The sequence below is a fragment of the Monodon monoceros genome, unplaced genomic scaffold, assembly GCF_005190385.1.
Source record: "Monodon monoceros isolate NGI ecotype Baffin Bay Population unplaced genomic scaffold, NGI_Narwhal_1 Super_Scaffold_12, whole genome shotgun sequence".
In the NCBI taxonomy this organism is placed as follows: Eukaryota; Metazoa; Chordata; class Mammalia; order Artiodactyla; family Monodontidae; genus Monodon; species Monodon monoceros.
Genome location: NW_021703768.1, coordinates 19,122,128 through 19,148,815, shown reverse-complemented (window position 1 = coordinate 19,148,815; position 26,688 = coordinate 19,122,128). Strand labels below are relative to the sequence as shown.

Sequence of the window (26,688 nt, the reverse complement as noted above, 5' to 3'; positions counted from 1 at the left end):
TAAAGTATATAAAGCCATTAGAAAATTGTATAGCCAAAAGTAGAAGCTTGGTAGGGTTTCCTAACATTATTTTGTATCCAATTAGTTTTCTTGCACCTATTTACATAAATTGATATAAGCGAAGTGGAAACAAATATTGCTATCCTGGGCTTGTTTGGATGTAAATAGAGATAAATGAAGGGAAGTGGACATTATGAAGTTAAATTCTCTACAATATTCTCCATATTTTATGATACAAATATTAGAATCCACATTTTACATATGAGGATTCTGAAGTCCAAAGAAATTTGTTAACTTACACAGTAACATCCAGGTAAGAACGAATGGGTTTGGGACTCTAACCCCAAATTTTGATGCTCATAATCATGGATTTTAGATCAATCCATGTTTTATATTAGAGTTAAGATTTTGGTCTGTCTGCTTTATTAGAGTTATTAGATGCATGTACTAAGAAGTTAGGATAGAACATATAGCTTTTGAAAATTAAATTTTACATGTTGAACTATTAGAATGTAGTTTAAAATTTTTATCTATCAGATTTATAATATTAACATATCATTCTTTTTGAGAGTTAAGTAAAGCTTATAAAATGTGTAACACAGTGCCTGATATTCAGTAAGGGCTAATAATAAAAGTAATAACATAGAGACAAAATAGTAATAACTTAATAAATGATATCTAGCTATAATGTTGTATTATGATTATTAATAATCCATGATTATTGGCATTATTTTTTGTATATTTTGACATTTATTTTAAATCTAGAATAAATCACACAAACCTATCTAGTATTCTGAAAAGTAACAACATTTGAAATCGTACATAAAATTCACTTTTATTCCAAATAGAGATTCTGTTACTGACAATTTGATGACTAGGTTATTGTCTGGAAATGTTTTTTTTACCTAAAATCTGGCTTTGTGAAAAATGTTTTACAGCTTTGGAAATGTAGGAAAGAAATTATTTTAACCTTCTTCCCCATATTTTTCCTCCCAAATCCAGGTACCATGACAATGACCTCTTAAACTTTTACAGAAATACCTATTAACATAGTGTGACACTCTCAAATGATATGATATAATCTGGTCAAGGTAAAGTTGTAAAAGATGACAATCTAAAAACATAGTTAGGATGCCCCTCACATGTAACCACACATGCAATCTTCAAGGAGAAAAAGAAAGATGAAAGAGAACATTGGGTGAATAGTATATATTTTTCTTTAATGGGATGTATAATATATCCAAGCATATCAGCTTTTGTTGCTCCCAAGCACTGCAAATAGTCTTTGTTCTTCTGTGCCCTTCCTGGCTTACCTTGGGGGACGTGTGGGCCCTTTTGAAATGAATTTCTACTCTCTTAAATAGAAGGTGAAATATTTCCAGATGATAAATAGCTTTGGGTCTGTAACCCAGGCAGGGGAGTTCTCAACTAACATTGGGCTGTTAAAGGTAATTTCCAGCCTTGTAAAGTGATATTCCTTTTGCTCAAATGACAACAATCAAGCTAGGAAGAACAAATGAGTCCCCTCAGGGAGCAGAGTGGAATAGAATGTCAAATATTCTTGGACATTCAGTGGCTTACAAAAGAGAGAAATTTTGCATTATGGCATTACTCAGGCAGAGTTATAGATCATCTTTGTGTCTGGTCTTCTTTCATAAATAAACAGTGCCTTAAACATAATCTAATCACTTTGTAGCTGATACAATGGCCACTGTGAGGTTCCTGAGAACTAAGCAGCTACAAAGAAGACAAACTATTTTATGTTCACCAAGGACAATGTAGCAAAAGTAGTTTGTTTTGTACATAATAAAATTATTTTGTCCAAAGAAATTCACATAAAATTTTCTCATACTCATTTTGGCCCATTTATCTGAATGAATCCTGTATGTAAATAAAAGTTATAATATTACTTCCTATTTCATGCACTAACTGCTGAACCATAGTACTAAATCATTCTACAGCCTTCATAATCATAGATTTTAAAATTGGAAATAAGTATTACTGTTTACATGCTGTTATTACACCAACATTTACTGAGGCATGTCCTGTACTGGGAAGCTTTCCCCTAGACTGAATGTATTTATGGAGATGGCTGGTGGAAGATGTCTGTAATTTGTGTTACAAGGATCTCAGTATTAAGTAGGGCATACTGTTATGGCACCACATTGGTTCTTACATACTTAAAAGCTGAAGAGATATTCTAAGATAGAATAGTAAAGATTTAAAAACACATTGGGAAGTTTCACGTTCTAGCAGACATTCAGAATGGGGCCTAGTTTCCTGAGAAAGATAATGATGAGAAAATAATTAATATAAATAGGCATGATTCTTTTAAACTTAAAGAAAACACAGACACAAAATCCAAATGCAATGATTGAAACTTTCTTGGATATATGTTCAAAAAAAATAAAGAACTAAAAAAGGTATTTGGAGAGACAAGAGGAGAAAATTGAATATGGCTGGTTATTAGGTGATGATGGGCATAATGCTGAATGGGGTGGTGTGGCGGGCATCAGACAGTTTAGCCCATTTCTATAAACTGATAAGTGCGTGAAGGATTGGTGACTGGTCAAGTAAGTTCAAAGCTACTTACAAGCATTTATATTGAGAGGGCTCCAACTAAGGAGGGACAATTCTGAAAAAGACTCAGAAATGCCAATGATTAAGAGAAAAGGAGAAAGACATGCAGGGTAAAACATAGAGATTAACTGATAGTCTGTATACAGAATTCCTTCCACCTACATGATAATGCATGGAATCCAGACATAAATGAGCAGAAGGTAAACAATAAAGAAATTTTGAAAAAAGAAGTTCTTCTGTAGAGAATCTGGAAATAATTAGGGCAGTGATGGAACTCCACTGTGGTTAGAATGTCCCCAACCAAATATCTGAAATTAAAAGGAATGATTGATTCTCTTTCCATTCAACCTAGGACAAAACTGCAATCAATAAATTCAACCCACAAGTTCAAAACTCCATCCTTAAATATGAACAGACAAATGAGAGTCTTCAGACATTTAAGGAAAGCCAGCAATATGAAAGACAAAGGCTCAAATACCAAAAACAAAAAAATAATCCTAAGGAACAGAAAATTTAGGAAACACACTCACACACACACGCACACACACATTAGAGTGCTCAAAAAGATTCAAGAATTCCCGGTGTCCACAAAATAGGAGCACAATTCTATTAAAAGGGGACATTCATAGTAAAGGAAAAAAACCTTGGAAATTAATATGCCTGTCGTATGTGTGTGTGCACACGTGGGTATATGTATATGGACTTTGAAAATGCTGAAAATAATCAATAAATAATTTTAAGATAAATTTTAATTTTTTCACAAAATAGACCAAAAGATATAGAAATGAATGACTGTAGAAAAAGTATATTATTTACAGAAGTTCCATGAGATCTAACATTGAGCATATGAATTCCAGAAAGACAACAGAAAACATGGAGGATAGAGCATAATCATGGAGATAATCATAAAAGGAAATTTCTCAGTGCTGAAGGAAAATAGTTTTTGAACTGAAGGAACTTACTAAGTTCCCAACCCAAAGAAAGAAACACAAACACATATCAACTCACATCTGGAGACAATGTTCAAAACACGAGCACACATAAACACACACTTGGAGACAGTGCTCTAAATAATTAGAATACCAAAATAAAAATAAGATTGTAATTTTAGAGTAAAATAAAATGGGGAGAAAAAAACAGGCTCTTTACTTGCAATGGAAATATAATCAGACAGACATCAGTTTTACCATTGGTTTCTAGAAGACTATAGATACATGCCTTTAAATGTGTGAAGGGAAAATTATTTCCAGTCTAGAACTATATGCCCAGACAATAATTAAGTATATGTGTAGGTAAAGAAATAAAGTCATTTCTGACATCCAAAGACTAAAGAAACTTACCTCTCACAGATACATTCTCAAGAAGTTATAGGAAAAGCAATTATACTCTAATAAAGATGTAAAAAATAAATAAATAAAAAGAATACTTCTACAAATGGAACAATTCTCATAGAAAAAAAGTTATAGGAGATTGGCGGCAACAAATAAATTAGTCAACTAATATAGAAGAAAATATAAAATCCAAGAAATAGTGTTTCAAACCAGGAGATTAATAAAGAAAAATTCCAGGTTGAAAATCGTGCAAATGCTCTAGTTTGGGGTAGGAAGAAAGAGGGGTCCCTGAACAACGTATGTTTTGAAAAGGAGATTTGATGTTGGCCCTGAGAAATGAGGTGAGCTTAAAGATATGAGAAAAGCAAATAATACAAACAAAAAGATATCTCAAAAAACTCCATATGCAAAATGAAAATATTGTAATCATATCGATACTGTATGTGATTTGGCTATGGAACAAATATATGTACATTATTATAATATTCAAAAGAGTGTTAGTGTTTTGTTTAGTTTTATTTTATGTTTTAGCAGCTACTGATGGAGAGGGCTTTGAAGGCTTATGTATTAATCAGGGTTCTCCAGAGAAATAGTCAGTAGGATATATATTTATTTATTATCAAGAATTGGTTTGTACAATTATGGAGGCTGACAAGTCCTGGGATTTGCAGTCAGCAAGTTGGAAACCCAGGAGAACACATGGTATATTTCTATTGCAAAGACCAACAGGCTCGACTCAGAACTGATGTTTCAGTTCAAGTCTGGAGGCAGAATAAAAACCAGTGTCACAGCTTGAAGGTAGCCAGGCAGGAGGAGTTCCCTCTTACTCATGGAAGGGTCAGCTTTTTTGTTCTATTCAGGTCTTCAGTTGATTGGATGAGGCATACCCACATAAGGGACCACAGTCTGTTTTACTTTGTCTATTGATTCAAATGTTATTCTAATCCAGGATTATCCTCACTGATATACCAAGAATAGTCTTTGACCAAATGTCTGGGCATCCTGTGGCCCAGTCAAACTAATACACAAAATTAACCATTAGAGCCTACTTTTAAAAAAGAGACCAATAAATAAATAAATACATAAATAGACCAAATTGACAAAATCTTTATGCTTAATTCTGTATAATACAGACAATGGAATTCAGGGATGAGAAAGGGAAGGAGTTTAAGGGGACTGTAAAGGTGTTAATGTTATAATAGTAGAAAATAGACAACCACAGTTACGTTGTATGATTGAACTGAATTCAGACCCAAAGTACACGTATACCATTCAGACCCGTGTTCCATTGATAACAAGTAAAATAAGTGATACTACAACTCTACTGGAAAAAAAAAGAGGTGGCATGAGCTTTGCAAGTCAATAAGTATTATTCAAATTGATAAAAGAAATACTATTATAACATTTTTTATTTAACAAATATCCACATATTTTTTTTAAAATAAGAATTCAACAGAAACAGTTAAAACATGATTTCCCTGGTGAATGAGACTGAGAAAAGGAAGGTAAAATTGTGCATTACAAGCTCTTCCATACTCTGATTTTAGCCATTTCAATGTAGTACTTTGATTAAAATACCTGTGATTAACTTAAATAGATGTAATAAATTCATACTTATTGATAAAGCAAATTGTTATATAATCCATCTAAAATTCAGGTTATAAAATAGTATGTAGTGTACCGTAAAACCTATAGACATATAATTAATAAAGTAATTTGCAGGTATATACATCAAATGAAATACCTGTTAACACAATTTTTGATTTTCTAGCAAAAACTTTTCAGAATCATACATTTCTCCTCCCAACATCCTCCATGCCCTCCTCATGCCTGTAACCACCCTAATCCTGGCAAATAGCAAATGGAAATAAAATCATTGCTGGGTATAGTGATATAAAAAGTATTTCCCGGGGCTTCCCTGGTGGCGCAGTGGTTGAGAGTCCGCCTGCAGATGCAGGGGACACGGGTTCGTGTCCCGGTCCGGGAAGATCCCACATGCCGCGGAGCGGCTGGGCGCGTGAGCCATGGCTGCTGAGCCTGTGCGTCCGGAGCCTGTGCTCCACAACGGGAGAGGCCACAACAGTGAGAGGCCCGCGTACCACAAAAAGTATTTCCCATTTTATGTGCACTCTTCAACCCAGAGAAAATAAGAATAAATTTCTTTTTTTCTGCAGCAGTTTGTAAAATATAATCTGAGAGATGCTAGTAAACACTTAACTTTAGATTAGTTTTCTCAAAACTTTTAGACACTGGAGTTCAGATTTGCTTACACTCCGAAGCTAGTCCTCGGTATCTTTTTTAAGCCTCTCTTGGCATCTCATTTTCACGCTCCATCTGAGATGACTTGGAAAACATCAGAAAATAACAACACCACTTCCACAAAACAACTGCCTGGACAGTGCATATTTCTATAGCTATCACTTATGGAACTCTCTGGGAGAAATGTTAAGTGTCAGTACTAAAAGATGATATTATTGGATTTGGCTGCTTCAGTCAGTAAATATAGTTAGCGCCTACTCAGAAACAGCTTTTTTAAAAAAATAATCAGAATAAGAAATATTTCTTGCGTTAATTTTAAATCACTATAAAGGAAAATAATTTTATCCTTGTGGAATTATTATCTTGCATGGAACTTAAAGCCGCTGTGTAAAATGGCATCATGTGATTGTTCATAGTTAACACAACCCAAAGATTCAGCAAGTGAATCCTTCTGTAACCCTCCCGCCTGCTAAATGCAAATAAAACTGAGAAGTAGCTTCATAATGTAAGCTAAGCCTGAGTTGCCTTGCTAAAAGTTTAAGAAACCAAACTCATCTGTAGACATCAAGTTCTGGAATCATTCAAGATTCACAATTTCTTGATTCATAAAAGTTACATTTTTGGTCTTTATAATTACCCTTCTATTTACATTTACCTGTTTATTTAAGGAATTAAGACAACACACACATATTCATCACATTGTTTATAAAAGGATAAGCAAAACCCATTGAATCATTCAATTGCCTTTGAACAAATGTAGTACAGATATTAAAAAATAATTCTGAAAAGTTTCAAATTATACTGAAAATGATTATGGTATATTGTTATTGGAAATGTTGACTTGTTTCTCATTTTTATATCATGTATATATATATATTTATAATCAGATAATATTATATATACATATAAAACATATACAAACATATTTCTATATGTATACCCTTTCATTTATATATGAATATATGTGTATATATAATGGAAAGTGTATAAAATGATAAAAGAAGTTATCTCTAAGTAAGAGGGTGATAGGGATTTTTATGTTAGTTTACAACATAAACTATTATGTTATATATGTTCTCTATTCAAATTATTTTATATGTGATACAAAGCAAATTCTACAATACCCAACATCAGGCCAACATCATTTATTTAACATTAGAATTGAGGTTGCAAAAATACCAATACTTTTAGCTAGTCACGCATGTACTGGACTCAATCAATACTGAATAACTAATTTTATTTTATTTATTTAAAAAAATATCTTTATTGGAGTATAATTGTTTTACAATGTTGTGCTAGTTTCTGTTGTACAACAGAGTGAATCAGATATATGTATACATATATCCCTAGGTCCCTTCCCTCTTGAGCCTCCCTCCCACTCTCCCTATCCCACCCATCTAGGTTGTCACAAAGCATCAAGCTGATCTCCCTGTGCTATGCAGCAGCTTCCCACCAGCCATCCATTTTACATTTGGTACTGAATAACTAATTTTAAACATTGCCTGTCAATGCTGGGCACTGCAGGTGATCTTCTTTAAGGTATTAACATGCAATGAACTGCTGTAACCATTCTAATCCTCTCAAGAATTTTACATTCATCAATCTCATTTTCAGTTCAAATTTCACATATTTCTTCTGAAACTTTAATCTCTGCAAAACCCAAATTTAAATTAGAAGGAAAAGGTAGAAGTGTAAAGAGTAGCAGCAACTGAATTTAATTTGGATGTTGAATAGAACTGAAAAGACATTTTGCTTTTTTATTCATATGTCAGTTTGAAAAGAAAACAGTTCTGATTTTGGCTAAATGATAATCTTTTTTGGTGACTCTACTTGGATCACATTGTAAAAACCTACTTAAAATTTTCACTTGCTTCCACAATATTACCACATATTCTTTGGAGCCATTGGCAAAATGGATCCAGTTTATAAAGACATTGCTTTTGCATTGGGCTTTTGCTTGTCTCATATCTTCAGATAAATTTGAAAGTAAAAGTAAATGTTCATGTGTTGAATATCTTTAATAGTATGGATGAAATTTGTAATTTGAAATTCCTAAGTTCAAAGAACATTTATCTACAGCTTGATTTTATGCTTGAAACTTCCTATGCTTCATAGCAGTTCATAAAATATTAGGAGGAAAAAACTTCTTCCTGTCATTCTTTGCAATTTTCCTTAGACTTGAGTAAAATATACAGAAACTTTTAAAGAAAAATCAAAACTTGGTACCCCCTTATAATTTTCTCATTGTTTAAATTATATCATTTACCCAGTACAAATCCTTTGCTTATGCTCTTATACAAACATACTTTCAGAGCAATTTGAAGTAAATACAAATTCACAAAATGAATAAAGTCATTTTAATAACATGAATATGAAGGATGACATTATTTTACTGAAGCTAAAGCAGAATGTTAAGTTTAAGAGAAAAGATGTAGCCAAGTTGAGTTTTTGTTTTGGTATTACTAATACGAATACACAGAACGCCTATTTGCAAAGGATAACTATATAATTTAAAATATTTTCAAAGCTTTTATGTTGTGTTGAAGCATTAAGAAAAATAACTCATTTTTATCCCAAATTTTGCAAGACACCTATACTTGTGTGAAAATTTTAAATCACAGCCCAAATGGCTATGGTCACTTTAAAAGTTTAACATTTTTTCTTTGACTGATCCGTTGACTGGAATGAGCTTTTAAAAATAAAAATTTGGGGCTTCCCTGGTGGCGCAGTGGTTGAGAGTCCGTCTGCGGGTGCAGCGGACACGGGTTCGTGCCCCGGTCTGGGAGGATTCCACATGCCGCCGAGCGGCTGGGCCCGTGAGCCATGGCTGCTGAGCCTGCGCGTCCGGAGCTTGTGCTCCGCAGTGGGAGAGGCCACAACAGTGAGGGGCCCGCGTACCGCAAAAACAAAAACAAAAACAACCAGCAAAAAATAAATAAATAAATAAATAAAATAAAAATTTGAACATTGAAATCAGATGGCTGTACCTAAATGAGTGAGAATAGTTAGAAACATTTTAGATCAGCATTTGGATAAAAAAAATATTATTTATAAGTATATGTATCCCTTTTAATTTAAATAGAATGTAAATTTATATTATTTATGAAATATATGAGTACACATATTCTTAGATAATTATATATAATGAAATATTTATATCATATTATTTATCTATATACATTTATTCTTGGATAATTTATAGATCTCCAAGACTATGTCCATCTATCATTAATTCTTGGACTCCAGATTGAAAAACACTGATTTACAGTATCACAATAATAATTTCTCTTCTCTTTGGTCCTCTCCCCTATTATATTGATGTGTGTCTTATTCCATACTGTATTATAGTGAATTATACATGTGTTGAATTTCAAAAGAACTTACCAGAAATTAAAAATTTTCTATGTTATAACATTTCAAATATATAGAATGGATTAGGGCTAACCATTTGCCTGTGAATCTGAAAGGATAATCAGTTATTCTACCCATTGCTTGGCTGAGTAATACTGAATAACTCATTGAGAATCAGTCTGTTAAAATGAGATACTCCATAGTACATATCTGAAACTGACCTGGTTTGTCAAAACTCTCCTTTCCTTTCAAATGAAAAGGCTCAGTGTTTTCTGATTTTTTTTTTTTTTTTTTTTACCATATCTCTCACTGGATTCATGTCACTGATTTCTAGCCTCAGAGTATTTGGAAGTTGTATGATTTAATATATATGAGCTAATTTATTTTAATACAACAATCATTTAAAATGAAACTCTAAGTACACTTGAGTTGTGCATTTCATTTTATGAAAATTTTATCCCCCAAAGTATATAAAAGAAGTAAATGTTCAAAATAGTTGTATTTATGCATGTTGATGGATTTGGGGCTGTACTTCTAACCTCTGTAATGCATGGAGAAATAAGATGGATTGACAGGAGAGTGAATGAAAGGATAGGGATATGATCTATCTATGTGATAAGTCGAAAGCCTATATGATTAAATTGGAAGATAAACAGTGGAATCTCTGAGATATATATAGGTATATATAGGTGTCCACCATACATTTTTTCAACTTTTTTTTTGTGTTAAAAATGCTTATAATCAAAAAAATGGTGGAAAAAAAGGGAAAAAAAAACATAAGATTTTGGTTTAACTTTTCTGGTAAAAAATTATACTGCAAGTATGGCTTTTTAACGTGGGGCCATCTCTTTAATGGTGTTTCTCTGTCTCTCTTTCTCTCTCTCTCTTCCTAAAGCTCCATTCTGACTTAGATAAGGGAGAGGGCACTGTTAAATACACCCTCTCAGGAGATGGCGCTGGCACCGTTTTTACCATTGATGAAACTACAGGGGACATTCATGCAATAAGGAGCCTGGATAGAGAAGAAAAACCTTTCTACACACTTCGTGCTCAGGCTGTGGACATAGAAACCAGGAAGCCCCTAGAGCCTGAATCAGAATTCATCATCAAAGTGCAGGATATTAATGATAATGAGCCGAAGTTTTTGGATGGACCTTATATTGCTAGTGTCCCAGAAATGTCTCCTGTGGGTGAGTAAGCGAATCAAAATTCTGTCAGATGAGACGAGGCCTTTTCAACATTTATTTTCTCCAGGTTGATGGAAATATCTGGTTTGTAACTCAGAAGATTATTCCTGCACTGTAGAGGATACAATTAATTTCATTTACTTTTTTTTTCTACTTAACTTTATTTTTTCTTCCTGATCCATTCTAAATATATGAATAGATACATAAATATCTAGGATATATAACATTCTTCACTATTTTACAATCTTTGCATTTCCCTGAATTCGTGGAATTCTTTTGTACTTTAAGTACATAACTCACTTTTTACAGTAATTGATTGTCATTGCAAATTCAGATGCCTACACAGTGTGAAGGTAACACCAAATACCAGATAGTCATTCTTCACTCAAAATAAATTATTCAAAGTATGTATTGCATCTGAGTCTCAAAGTGGTTCAGAAAAGGATGTGTTGCATTCTTTGTAGCTATCCATAGAGACTCTGAGAAAAGGTATTGTACCCTTTGTGGCTATAAGTAACCTACAGTAGTTATTCCATCAAACTAGGAAGCAAATATCATTATGAAGTCATTACTAGAAGAAATTTACAGTTAAGCTATAGTATCATCATCATTCTTAATAATTTAAATAAAATATAAATTCAACAACTTCAATTCTCAAAGTCCTATAACATGTATTTTAAGGTCAATGAGTTAAGGATTCCAGCTTTACTGACAAGTTTTAATTATAAATTTTATTTCTTAGTCACCACTGCCAATCGCTCAATTTATTTCATAGTAACTTCTGGTTTCTAGCACATGTGTAAGATAAAGCTACTCATCACTTCTAGGTTTCAATTTGAAACTCTCGTATATGAGCCATTGTTACTATTTCCCATGTGTGACATTTCTCAGAGGGTTTCTGCTGTCCCCCACAACCATCCCAGACATGCAAGGAAGATTGCACAGACTACCCTGAGGGCGACACAGGTTAGTGGCTGTAGGAGTTGTCACATGGATTTACCATAAATGCACTTGAAATTGTGTCTGTGACCTTATCAGGTATTCAAAGACCATATTCTCTCCTTCACCTAAGAAATCAGCTCAGAGGAGTTCACTTCGATTTAAAATTTTTGTATGCATATTCAGGGCTGCAAATCTTTTATTCAGTTTCTGCTATTTTTTTTTTTTGAGCTGCCTCTTTTACGTGGTGTTATGATTGCTACAGATTTAGAAATACAACTAGGAAAATATATTAGAAACTAGTCCCTGAAAATGGGGACAGCTGTTTTTAAAATTGTGTCTTGGTTTTACAGGGGCAGAAAAATGAAGACAGTACTTTGAGGAAAAGTATGACCTTTAAGAAGACAATGCAATCCAGTACATAAATTCTTTAACCTGGTGCTTATTTCATGTAAATTGGAAATATTTACACGAATTTATGGCCTTTAGTGACACTTTATTACTTAAACAGCATCCTTAAAGCAAACACACACATCCCTCTACAGTATTAGAAAGTTCTCTTATTAGATAAACAATTAGTTTTTTTGTGGTGCCAATTAAGATAAAGGAGAGGGTCGCAGAGCTGAGCCCTTATATAAGGAGTTTGCAGTTAGTGCCTGAAAAGAGGAATAAATCTGGAAAATCAGGCAAAGGGTAGGTGAGTGAAAGAACAAAGTGGGTCCAGCTTTAGTACTGGGGTGAGACAGAATTTGCTGTGCTGCCACGAGTTATCAGAAAGATCTATGCAAGAATAGGTTCTTTAAAATGTCTTCCCATGTACCGTAACTGAAATTTCTCATTGGTTATTCAAGAGACCTTAGTAAATACCTAAACTGGTTTCCAATGCACCCTCCTTTTTAATTTTTTTCTTTTTAATAACAGAACAGTATTTCTTTTGAATGTGGAACCATAACATATGTTATGAGTTCACCCAGGTATTCTTGGACTATATTAACATAACATGCCCTTTTCAAATAAATACTAAGAAGTAGAAACACCACTTGCAAATTCAGTATTAGAAATGAAATACCTATCAGGCACTACTTTTGCCATCTTCTGGAATCCTACCTATACACCTATAACCAAATACACCTGTTAGAGACCCAGTTAGATTTGCGGTATTTCTTGTTTTGGCTTTTACCTGAGCAACTTAAAGCTAGCCAGAAGATGCTGTGTGTCCAGAGATAACATTTATGTCCCTAGAGCTCCTGAACTCCATTCCCAAGCACACCCTTCTTACCATATGGAAATGGTTTAGTGCTCTAAGTCACTTTATCTAATGATTATTCTTTTCTTTATTATCTTTTTCCACATTCCTTCTAGGTAATTCCTGCTTCTGTATCATTCTCCTTGGAATATTAAAATAATGTTTAACCAACACCAGATAGAACTAGCCATGGTGTATTGGGCAATATAACTATTGCGGCAAATCTCACTGTTGGCTTTGTATATCTGTGCTTGAGGTATCCTCTAGGAGATAACTGTCCTTTCCCAATAACTGAGGATGTTCTTATTTCACTTTTAATAAAAGACTCAACCAATTTAAAAAGAATAGAGTAAAATAGCTTATTGTCTAATGCAAAAGGTCAAGAAATAGTCTATTAGGGAAATGTCAGTTTAGCAATAATGGATTGTACATCTGAACATACGATGAACGATTAAACCAGGAATAAAAAAAAACTAACAGGAAAATTATAAAAAAACATAACTCTACAAAGGGAGGATGGTGGTGAGCAGGGTGGGTGGAGATTTTAGAGGAAAATCAGTATTTAAGATTATAAGACTATGAAATATATTTAGTTCCCAAAAGTTGAAGAAAATTCTCATGAATCTATGAATTGTTTAAGAGAAAGGTCACTTTGTCGCTTGTGCTACATCCAATATGCCATGGAAGTAATTGATATTCACAGATAAAGTGCTTTTACTCTGACCTAAGGAAATTACTTAATGATCCAGATATTCCCCAACTCAAAGTTTCTCCTTGGAGACAAATTTGGACGTTATGAATGTGGTCTTAATTCTATAAGATCACTAGAGTAACAATCAATTACGGCAATGTGCCTTCTTTAATATCTGATGTTTCGCACCAGTAGGGTGTGCGGTTTAAGTTACTTTTCCTAGAGTGCTGACATGTATAACATCTTTAAATCCATATTCATACCTGCATTGTCTTCCTCAGCCTGAGCTAAACCAGTTTTAGGCTGCTGATTTGGTTATTCGTAACCAGGTCCCTATGACACATTTTATAGATGTCAATTGTGAATCATGATTTATTAAGGTAAGACCTACCATTTCCTGAGCAATAGGTAGGGACCAGGTGACCTAATAGAGATTTGCATTCCTTGTTTTATTTAACCATTACAATAACTCCGTGCAGTATTGTTTACTATTTGATCTTTATTTTTCTATGAAAATTCCTATGGATCAGAAAGTAGGAATTACTCCCAGGCTCTTTAGAACAAAGTTAATTGCAATCAGTTGTACCCTTTTTCTAGGATTAGTGGCTTCTAAAATTTCTTTGGGAGCTTTAAATTTATTTTTTAATCTCAGATGAACTTGTAAAGACTTTGGAATTCATATTATATTATTGTATTATATTATAATTTGAGGATGGGGGTCCATGCTTAAAACAAAAAATCTGAGGAATATATCTCTTATCCACTGATTTTAAAAAAGTGTTTAGAAAAATTTAAATAAAACAGATATACCTAAAGGAAATTATACTGCTGGTTTCATAGAAAAGTAAATAACATGTACCCCCTTGCTTTTTTCTATGAATTGTATTTTGATTTACATGGAGTTTGGGGATATATTCCAAGATGAAATTGTTGGTGGAGTTTTTGGTAGGTTATTAAACAGAGAATATTTTCTATATGGTCACACTTAAATAGTCCAACTCCAAGAAGGAAATAGTGAAGACTGTGACTATACTTAATATTAATTTATTATACCTTTATTATGATTTTGAAACATACGTAAATCTCCACACTTCCTTGCTTTCATGGAAGTGTTATAGAAAGAGAAACCAAAAAATGATAGAAAACACCTTATCATACAAGCCAGCCATGGCCACATAGAGCAGCTCAAGTAATATAGAATGAACAGGCAAACTATCATTGGTTTCTATCTGTGCCCCATAAGCATAGTCCTTGTTAGGAGACTGGAGAAAGAATGTTGGCTGTTTCCTACAAATAAAGACATTCTCCTCATACAACCAAAATACATTTATTAAAATCAGGAAATTAACATTAATGCATTATTACAATCCAATCCTTAGACTCTGTTCAAGCTTCATCAATTGTCTCCATAGTGTCTTATATAATAAAATGTTCAAGGTCAAAATCACCTACTGCATTTAAATGCCAGATCTCTTTAGTTTCCTTCAGTCTGGAACAGTTCTTGACTTTTTTTGACTTCTATAACCCTAACATGTTTTTCCTGACCAGTTATTTTTCAGAGTGTCCCTCATATTGGGTATGTCTGATGTTTCATCATGTGAAAATTCAGCGTATGCATTTTTGTTAGGTATATCACAGAGGAGATGCTGTATTCTTCTTGTTGCATTTTGTCAGGTAGAACATAGTTTCAATTTGTCCTACTACTAATGATGTTCATTTTTATTACTTCACAAAGGTTGCATATTACTTATCTATTGCTGCATAATACATTGAATAAAAACTTGGCAATGTAAAATAACAAGCATTTATTGTCTCACAGGAGCATGGATATCCAAGAGTGGCTTAGCTGGGTACCTTTGACTCAAGGTCTCTCAAGAAATTGCATCCAATCTGTTAGCAGGGGCTATGGTCAACTGGGGGGAGGTAGGAAATTGCTTCCATGTTTATTCATGTGGTTGTTGGCACGCCTCAGTCCCTTGCATGGACCTCACCACAGAGCTACCTCACAATATGGCATCTGCCTGGCTCCAGGGTGAGCTAATAGAGAGCTAGAGAGAGAGAGAATATCTATGATCAAAGCCACAGCCTATTTATAATCTAATCTTGAAAGTGATACCCTATCATTTCTGCCATATTCTAATTGTTAGAAGTAAGTCCAGTCCACATTCAGAGAATGGAATTACACAAGAGCATGAATACATGGAAGCTGGAATCTCTGAGGGCCTTCTCTACCTACCACAGTCCACCACTGTCCCCAAAGGTATGTCATACAACATATACTCAGCCCCTTTCTAGGACCCTAAAATCTGTTTTCCCCTGATTGTATTAGTTCATATTCCAGAAACTCATCATATAACTCAAGTCCAACTGCAAATGAGGTTCCTTAGACTTATTTCCTCTTGATCTGTAGACCTGTGATGCTAAAGAGACCAGCTGCTTATCTCACATACACCCAACGTACAATGGTGAGATAGGCATAGGATAACTTCTGTAGACATTTCTGTTTAAAAAGGGGGAAAAGGCACAGAATAAAAAAGAGTTACTGGGCCATGACATTTCTGAAATCTAGCTGGTAAATCCTGAATGCTCTTTGATTAGGTACAAGGGCTGGGAATATTTGTCCACAGATCTCGGTTCCACTGTCTGCGCTCTTGGTTCTCCATTCTGAGTTATCCTTTCTTTTTCATGAAATATAACATATACTTGAAACTAAGGAACTCTCTTTGTTGGCTTTCCTCACTGTACAATCTCCAACTCTCCTTCTTCAGTCCACTCTTGTGATGTTTCTACATGTAGAACTCTTTTTAAGAACTTTGTAGGTGCTATGGCTATCCCAGGAGTCCTCATGAGGTTCACTGAATTGGACAAAAAAAAACAAACAAACAACCTCTTCAACATAAATTCTTCTCTACCTTGGCCCTATTGGAGATGCCTGAAAGACAAAGCCCTTACATGAATTAGAATCCTTATTGTTTGCTGGAAAGAATCTTTGAGTCACACATACCATTAAGCTCTTAAGAGGGAATTTTGTCTGACTAGACACGAAGCCACGAAGACCATGATCTTACTAAGGTCCTAACAAAACATTTTATAGTCACTCTCATGGCTTTATCTTTTGACCATGCTCTCTATGTCCTGGACTTAACCTTTGCTTAAAAGTCATTTCTTAATTTTAACATCACATGCCATCTGGAAAGGCCAGGAATATTCAAAAGCAGTAAGACCTGGACCCTTTTTGTTTAAAAGTCACTAGGTCCATTTTCCATTGTCCAAATAAATATAGGCAACAGTTTTGCTAAATTTCTGTCATTGCATAACAATGATGTATTTTCCTCTAGTTCCCAATAAGATATTCTTACTTTGTTGCAAGCCCTCACTTACAGCCCTTCCAAGTGAGTGTTGATTCAATCAACAGTGTGTTCAAGGCACTACTGCCTGACAGTGCAACCATTCCCACATTTTAAGTATTTGTTATGGCAGCACCCCACTACCAGGTATGAAATTGGTATTATCTAGTACTATATAACAAATTACCCCATGATTTAGAGGTTCAGAATTTTAAATATGTATTATCTCTTGGTTTGTCTGAGTGTCTCTGCTTCAGAGTTATGGATTTCGAGTTAAGCTGGCTATCCGGAATACGGTCTCATCTGAAGATTCACCTGTGTGAGGAAGCAATCCCAAGCCACTCATGTGGTTGTTATCTTGGAATTGATATCCTTTCACTTCTGCCATATTCTACATATTTGTTAGACAAAGGTGTGAATACTGAAGGCAGTCATACTGAGGTCCATCTTAGAGATTGTCTATATTAGGTGATGATTCTACTGTAAACTTACTCTTTATCTTTTATGTAAGTATCACATATTTTGTCAAAGGTATCTTAAAACTGGAGGAATAACTTAGCTCTCATCACATTTTCAAATTATCCATTTATTAATTTATATCTGTGTGGTCTCCAGGTTTTGTTTTCTATTACATTGATTCTAATCGATTGTATCAACAAAAAAATTAATCAGTTGATCTAAGAAAGAATTGGAAAATTTTATTTGAGCCAAATTTGAGGATTATAATGTGGGAAGAGCATCTCAGAAAGCTCTGAGAACTGTTCTGCCCTGTTGAAGTCAAGACACAGTTTATATAACTTTTTTGAGATAGAGGGCTGTGCATTAAATGATGTATTATTGACAGTTTACATAATCCAGATTTAAGTGCCAATGTGGTGGGTCATGTGACCCTTTACAAGATCAAGAAGGAATGTTATCTTGTAAAAGAATGAAATTAGAATGAAGAACACTCCCTAACACCATACACAAAAATAAACTCAAAATGGATTAAAGACCTAAATGTAAGGCCAGACACCATCAAACTGTTAGAGGAAAACATAGGCAGAACACTCTATGACATAAATCACAGCAAGATCCTTTTTGACCCACCTCCTAGAGAAATTGAAATAAAGACAAAAATAAACAAATGGGACCCAATGAAACTTAAAAGCTTTTGCACAGCAAATGAAACCGTAAACAAGACGAAAAGACAACATTCAGAATGGAAGAAAATATTTGCAAATGAAGCAACTGACAAAGTATTAATCTCCAAAGCATACAAGCAACTCATGCAGCTCAATATCAAAAAAACAAACAACCCAATCCAAAAATGCACCGAAAACCTAAATAGACATTTCTCCAAAGAAGATAAACACATTGCCAACAAACACATGAAAGAATGCTCAACATCACTAATCATTAGAGAAATGCAAATCAAAACTACAATGAGATATCATCTCACACCAGTCAGGATGACCATCATCAAAAAATCTACAAACAATAAATGCTAGAGAAGGTGTGGAGAAAAGGGAACCCTCTTGCACTGTTGGTGGGAATGTAAATTGATACAGCCACTATGGAGAACAGTATGGAGGTTCCTTAAAAAACTAAAAATAGAACTACCATACGATCCAGCAGTCCCACTACTGGGCATATACTCTGAGAAAACCATAATTCAAAAAGAGTCATGTACCAAAATTTTCATTGCAGCTCTATTTACAATAGCCAGGACATGGAAGCAACCTAAGTGTCCATCAACAGATGAATGGGTAAAGAAGATGTAGCACATATATACAATGGAATATTACTCAGCCATTAAAAGGAACGAACCTGAGTTATTTGTAGTGAGGTGGATGGACCTAGAGTCTGTCATACAGAGTGAAGTAAGTCAGAAAGAGGAAAACAAATACTGTATGCTAACACATACATATGGAATCTAAAAAAAAAAAAAAAAAGAAGAAGGAATGTTATCTTTTAAGGAGTTGTCTTGTTGGTGCCTGCTCTTTATTGTTGAGCAGGTATTCCTGCTGATGGGGGAAGTTAAGTCAATGCATAATGCAGATACACAATGCACAGTGAGGAGAGAGGGTAGGCCAAAGGGCAGAGAAGAATTTTTATGTTTAAATTTTTCTTGTCTTGCCATAAAACATGAGTTTTATTTCACAATTGATATCATTATTTTAATATTGAAATTATTTTAAATTTGGCCAATGAAAGCTTCTTTAAGTTGAGTTTTATGTCCTTTTAATATTACCGTTAATTAGTTGAATACTCCCTTACTCTCTGGCTCAAAAATATGTCTGGGACTTGTCTTGCTTATTTGCTGCCTCAGTCCAGAAGAAAGCTATTTCTCCAAGGAGCTCTCTCCTCACCCTTACGGAGAATAATGTTTAGAAGCCCAAAATCTGGCTGCAGCTTGCTCTCTGTTATTGGAGTATCATTGCTCCCAGCCCCTCTCAGTGTGTACAGCTAAAGAATATATCTATGGACATGTACATACATAATATTTATTTCTGCATCCTTCTACATATTTTGAAAACCATGATTTTGTACCCATACCTTCAACTCTAATCTAACACAGGCATTCATTTCAGGTTTGTTTGCTTGTTTGTTTTTTTTTAATCCTTGTATAATTTATAACTTTCTTTTCCAAGAGTGAGAAATCCAGCTCTTGTTGTCATTAATATATTTTCTTATTTGATCAAGCCTAATCTTTCATTGCCACTACCCCTGCAGACCCCTTGCAGGTGCCCTGATGACTCCATGCCAACTTTGAAAATCTGCATTGGCTGTTTCTCTTCTCCACTGTAGATGGAGGTTTTGCTCACCTCATTACAGCTCTAAATCCATACACAAGGCCATATTTCCCCCACATAGGTGACTTCCTCATGAGAAACAATCTCTGATACCCCTTGCCAGCCCTTCTATGTGGACACCTCCCTCACTCTGCTCTGGCTTCAGTACCTTGATTTGGTCTATTGCAGCTTTTCCCCAACTCCTCCAACTGCCTATCTCTGCCAGCACCAAAGTTCAGCTAGGCTTTAGGACTGAATTATTCTAGAAGATAAGCAAAGAGGAAATGGCTTTCTTTGATTCTTAGAGGGACTTAGGGTGTTTCTAGAAGTGCTTACCTCTGAGTTGTATTTTCCACATGCATTAACAATGTTTAAATCATTCGTTTTGAATTTCCTCCATAATTTGTTGAGCTGAGGCCAAATTTTGATATGAGAGGCCAAAAATGACCTAGGAAGTAGTTGATAAGGCCAGAAGCCAAAATAAATATACTGGTTTTTCAAAAAAGAATTTTTTTCCATATTGGGACATATCTTTTCTATTCATAGTCAATGAAAAAAGATTTCTACAGAGAGAGGGAGGACAAATCTCTGTTGTAACATGTTCTAGCCACACACTGTGTGGGCACTGAACTTAAGAGTCCAAATTCATGCTCTACCATTTCCTAGTTGTGAGGATTTGTGTAGGTTATTTGACCTCATTGTGCTTTGGTTTTCTTACTTATAAATGAGGAATAAAAATACCTTATTCCCAGAGGTATACTGCAAATAGTAAAGGAGAAAATGTATAACTAGCACTGATACCAATGTCTGAAAAAAATGCAATCAATAAATTGGGGAGGATCCTGTTAATAATTTGGCTATCATTCTCAGGAAAGTAGCAGGAGAATGCCTAACCTGTAGACATCCCAGCTAATTATCTTACCCTTTTTTTCTATATCCTCCCTCCCTGTGACACACGAGCTCAATATTTACTATTGTTTTTTTCAAACTATGCCAAGTCTATATAAGAACCTAATAGACTTTCTATCCCAATTTACATTTACTTTGGTATAGAGTACTCTTTTCTCTTATGTATAGAGACAAGCTGTTGATTTGTAAGAAACACCAATTATCAGACGACACTTTTGCTTTGCAATCTGCTGAGTGACTTTCACACATTCGATGAAATTGAGCAAGGTCTGGTGATCCCTCTGGTGTCAGCTGCAAAGTGTCCACAGCACACAGCACAGCAGAACCATTTTCAGGGCCATTGAATATTATGACTATGTGTTCCAGGAGTGTTTTATCCCTCTGTTTGATTCCTATGTTTTTATTAGTGGTGCAATTGCAAAGGTAACACTATTGACAATGTTTGTGTGGCCTTGAGAGAAGCGTATGAATTGTTTTAGTAACAGCACAGTGTGTCCCGAAACATAAACCGTTCTGCATTGATAGTTGCTTTAGCAGCCACTGATCAGCCATAAATGTTAAAAATTAACAAGAAGTTCCTTTTTTTTTTCTCTCTTAACCACCAAATGACTCTAAGCGTTAAATAAATGTTAGCAGAAGCTGCTTCTTGGCCACCGAGTGGTTCAAAACATTAAACATATTTTCAATATATTACTCTTTTTCCAGCCTCCAAGTGGCCATAAACCTTAAATATGTTTTATAAACACTGCTTTGCCAGGATGTAGGAAGTCCAGCTGCTAGCAGGATAGCTATCAACATCATTTTTCTTTAGAGTTGGCCTCCAGCTGTGGTACTGTTTTTTTTTTGTTGTTTGTTTTGTTTTTGGTTTGTTTCTTTTTTTACCTTATTTGCTCTATTCTATTTATTTTTTGTACACAAAGGTAGGCAGGAAGCTACCTTGGCCCAATTGTCTCTTGCTTTATGATAAGTGATCATGGGAGAGCGGTTGCACCTATAAAAAACCCTGCAGGCAACGGAGAGTTCTCTGAAGTTCAATTGCTTGTACTGGGTATTCTACATAGATGTCAGCTCCATTTTCCAAAATAATTTTTGTTTCTGCTTTCCATTGTGCAATGTAAATGATGTATGAAGATGGGTATAAATTAAGCTTGGTATTAAGGAAAATAACTTCAAGCAACCAGACACTGATGGATTATACTCGTTGATCAAGGTGAAAATATTCCATCAAAAGAACAGACTCAAAGACAGACAAAATGGCAAGACTACTAAGTTAATGATATCTCTAACCCAAACATGATGAAGGACTTGAAATCTATGTCTGGAAATAACTCAGCATGACAACAGCGTGCAATTCAAAGACAGTAAAGAACATGTCACTATATAAAAGTCTTTCTAGGAATCAGCAAGGAAAATCTGTTTATTTTAACCAAATTCACAATATCCAGAGTGGCACTGATTCAATTGAAAATATGAATCTGCTCTGTTATTCCAGGCAGAGTAATTCATCAAGCCAAATAAATACTCAGAAAAGCTTTTATTTGTACAGAATCCAAGTGTTTTCCAAACCATATATTTTATTTTGCTAAATGTTTTATTCTATGTGTATGTTCAACAGATTCAAAAATTTATGGGACACCTATTAAGTACCAGACACTTTTGGGAATTATGGTTAGAACCGTGGGAAAAACAGACAAAACTTCTACCTTCAGAAAGCTTTCATTCCAAAGGTCTAGTGCAGGGGGCAGCAAACTACACCCTGTGGGCTTCTGGCACATCATCTGTTTTTATTGGGATACAGTCACACTTGTTCATTTTTGTGTTATCTGTGGCTGATTTCACACTACAATGGCAGAGTTGGCCACAGAGACCAAATGGCCTGCAAAGACTAAAATATATATAGTCTGATCCTTAGTTTGTTGAGCCATGTGTTGGTGGATTATCAGAGTAGGTTAAGGTAAGGTCAACATTTTAAATAGACGCATGAAGAAGGAGAGTGTTTACTATAGAAAAAACTTCCTCAAAAAGTAAAAAAGAAAGAAAGAAAAAAAAAAGACAAACGGCAGGACCAGAGGGTAAATGAAGGGCAGAAGCAAGTCTCACAGTAACAGGGTGCATGCGGCATGAAATTGTACACTCCCATTTAACTGGTGCTGAAAGGAATGTTTTGAATTTATTATAATTATGTAAGCACTGCCTTAAAGTATTAAAATTTCATGATAAAGTATTAATTTTTCTGCAAAACAATTCTTATTTCAATTACATAACTGTATTTTTTAATTAAAAAAATATTAAAACTGAAACTAAGAAGTTTGAAAGAAGAGAAACTCTAGATTAGGTTGAAAGATTCTTTCCCCAATGGTTTCTCAGGATTCTTAAGTTCTTTGCCTCAATAGGAAAGTTGAAAATTACTGAAACCAAATTTGAAAACAACAGCCAGTATTAACAATTACTACCCAGTCAGTGTTAGAGGAAACTTCCTTAGAAAGTAAAGCTGGTGAGTTGATCAAGGTTGGCACTATTTTCATTTCTGACCAAGAAACTGAAACTTAAAAACAACAAAAATATCAGTGACTACAATTGTATAAATAATTAACAAAAAAGCATATCAAAACATGGTACAATTTGTTTAGTTGGCAATGGCACTAGAAGAAAAAGAAACATCAATTAAACTGTCAGCCATGTTAATTTTGCTTCTGAGAAAAACATTGTAATGGGATAATTTCATGAAACGCTTTGATGGCAAGAAAATGCCAAACTATGATTAGCTACTGAACAATTCATATTAAACAAGAAAGCAATTGGTGGCAGCCTGACTATTGAGAGGTTTTGTTTCATGCCTTTTTCTTCTCTTTTTCCCTTTGTTTAATCAAGTATATGCTGTTTGACAGTGAAATAATTTATTGTAAAAACATTGTTATCATGAGAATTTAGTAGAAACTTCACTATAAGAGGAGAAAACATTTCCATTTTTAAATCTTTTTAAAAATACCATTACCATTTCTGAAAAAAAATTGTCATCTCCATAGAAGTAGTACTTTTTGTAACTAATATTAAGTTCCTATTTAGCTAAAGGCTTCAGTTAGAAGCAATTTACTCATATTATTATGTTTATATTTCTATTGTCAACTATATTCATTTACTATTTAAACTGAGTTCTCTTTCATTACTCTCATTTCTGCCCAGTTAGCCAGAGTGAATATTCTAGAATTTAACAAGGCCATGTAAATTTTACTACCTATATTTCTTATCCTTCTTACTTTAAAATAATAATCTGGTATATACCTAAACTAACAAAGAGTTCCAAACATCAGAAATACCAATGGGATTATAAAGAATTCATTTTTCTAGCAGTCTTAGTTTTGTACAAAAATGTGCTTGAAAACAATGGATAGGCTGCCCTGGTGGCGCAGTGGTTGAGAGTCCGCCTGCCGATGCAGGGGATGCGGGTTCGTGCCCCGGTCCGGGAAGATCCCATGTGCCGCGGAGCGGCTGGGCCCGTGAGCCATGGCCGCTGAGCCTGCGCGTCCGGAGCCTGTGCTCCGCAACGGGAGAGGCCACAACAGTGAGAGGCTCGCGTACCACACACACACACACAAAAAGCATAGAAATTCTATTTTGAATTTTTTTTTTTTTTTTTTTTTTTTGCGGTACGCAGGCCTCTCATCGCTGCGGCCTCTCCCGTTGCGGAGCACAGGCTCCGGACGTGCAGGCTCCGGACGTGCAGGCTCAGCGGCCATGGCTCACAGACCCAGCCACTCCGCTGCACGATCCTCCCGGACCGGGGCACGAACCCGCGTCGCCTGCATCAGCAGGCGGACTCCCAACCACTGCGCCACCAGGGAAGCCCTGTATTTTTTAAATTGTGACTTATGTGTCACCTGAACAGTAACAGAACGCCCTGCCCAGTTACTAAGAACACTATTTTCATATGTTAATTCCCAATAACAGAAGCAGGTCTAGAGTTTCTAAACCAGGGAGAGCTTTTAGAGTTAAATAGTTTTGAGTGTCTTTCCTGCAATAATAAAATTATTATTTTGTATATAGCAGGAAAAGGAAAACTTTTAAAGATTATTTTTGGGTCCATATATTTATTTCTGATGAATGTTAGTGGAAAATATCTTAAGAAGGAATAGTAATACTGACAAGAGCAAGGTTAAAAGAGTGTTTACAGAACACTGGTAAGAAGGTCATAATTCTAGAAAGGCAGAATATTACAGGGAAAACAAAATAGACCTGGAGTATCAAAGATCTGCATCCAGATTTTATGAAATCTGGGGGGAATGTTTAGAAAAGTGTTTCCTTTTTGTAAAGTTTGATGGTACTATTTGCCACTAAACATGTTATAAGGATTGAAAGAGATACCATTTGTAAAACAAACAAACAAAAATATTAAACCCTAGAAGGATTTCAATAAAATGCTAGGAATTTCTTCCTTCTTTCAGCAGCTTTTTCTCCTTTGGGATTTTAGATCTGAAAGAGACAAGAGTCTTCAGTTACATTTTTTTTTTTCCTATTTTCATCCTTGCAATTGTTCCTGGTAAATCATATAAGAAGGACAATTCTAGAAACATCTCCTTCTAAGAATACATATTTTTTTATGAAATACAATTCATCCAAAGTATTCGAATAGAGACTCAGAACACAGGAAATGAGATATTATGGATATAAAATAAAATAAAATACTGTGCAAAAGTATGTCTAGTGGATGTTAAAAGTCATGTCTTAGAGGTTCAAATTCATGAAAGTGGACTGAACAAACAAATTTTTTCTTCTTTGTTTCAAAATACCATTGAAATAACACAATATAATACTTAGAAAATATACCTATAGGAAGCTGGGAAGCATTTCACTAGCAGACCAAAGAGTAAGGAATTTCTGAAGGATATAAATTATATCAGAGGAACTTCTGGTTTGGGCCATCATGTAATTATTGGTATTAGGCTTGACTTTTCACCATAAGCAATGATAAAACTGGACGACCTATATAAAACAACAGTTTTTTAATGTATGTGCCAAGTAGTACAAGTTTGTTACCCTTGAGAGAAGGGAAGCCATGAATCAAGTCCTACATTTAGCTGGACTCTTTGATTAGGGGCACTTTTCCTACAATGGCACAAGGAATATGACTCTAAGAATAATGTCTAGAGACAGATTATAGGTGGGAGCTGCTGAAGTGATTGCAAAACTTGAGGACTGCTGAAGTGACGGGAACTTGTGTAGAAAGTAAGGAGAGGCGCAGAGAAGCACTGAAAAGTCAGAGTAAGGGTCTAGGAGCAACTTTCACCAAGGGCTGCTCTGTGCAGGCACAGAATTAACCTCTATGCCCTGCTGAAAGCAGATACTTTGAGGCTGAGATAACACAGGGTGGGGAGATGTTGAAGTTATAGACTAGCCACAGGGGAGAGATTTCACTGGACATCTCACACATTTATGTGAGGCCCCAGAAAGCCTGTGCATTAGGAGTAAGGGCCATTTCCTTCAGTAAAGGCTATGTCCTCTGTCTAAAAACAAAACTTGAAAGAGACTATTCTCAATAAAGAATTAAACTAGGCCTGAGAGATCAAAAGTATCTGCCAGTAATTTAACTGCCTTTAAAGAATTATCTTAAGACCCTTTAAAATAACATCCAGATTTTCTACAGTGTATTATTAAAATTTTCAGCATACAATAAAAACAAATATGAATTATGCAAAGAAGCAGGAAAATTTGATCAATGATCAAGGAAGAAAAAACAGTTAATAATAATAGACATCATGGCAACTCAGGGTTTGAAATTAACAGATATATATTATAAACATATTTTAAGACTAATGGAAAATATAGTCATAATGATAGAACAACAACAAAAAAAATAATAATGGACATTCCAGAAATAAGAAGTACAGTATACCCAATTATCTGTTCACTGGCAGGACACAATAGCAGATTGCAGGTATCAGAAGAAAGACAAATGACATTGAAATCAGAGTCTTTGAAATTACACAATCTCAAATAAAAGAGGAAAATGCTGAGATAAATGAGATTGACATGGGATGATATCAAACCATCAGACATATGTAGAGTTAGAATCCAAG

General features: G+C 34.7%; 1 protein-coding gene across 2 annotated transcripts in view; it reads left to right on the top strand.

Annotated features, from left to right (window-relative positions):
• LOC114892337 (cadherin-12) overlaps nt 1–26,688 on the top strand; it is a 990,049-nt gene that overhangs the window by 784,541 nt on the left and 178,820 nt on the right. For both annotated transcript variants that reach the window (XM_029217108.1, XM_029217109.1), the window contains one exon: nt 10,417–10,711. In XM_029217108.1, the coding sequence (XP_029072941.1) occupies nt 10,417–10,711 (295 nt within the window). The remainder of the gene's footprint in view (nt 1–10,416; nt 10,712–26,688) is intronic.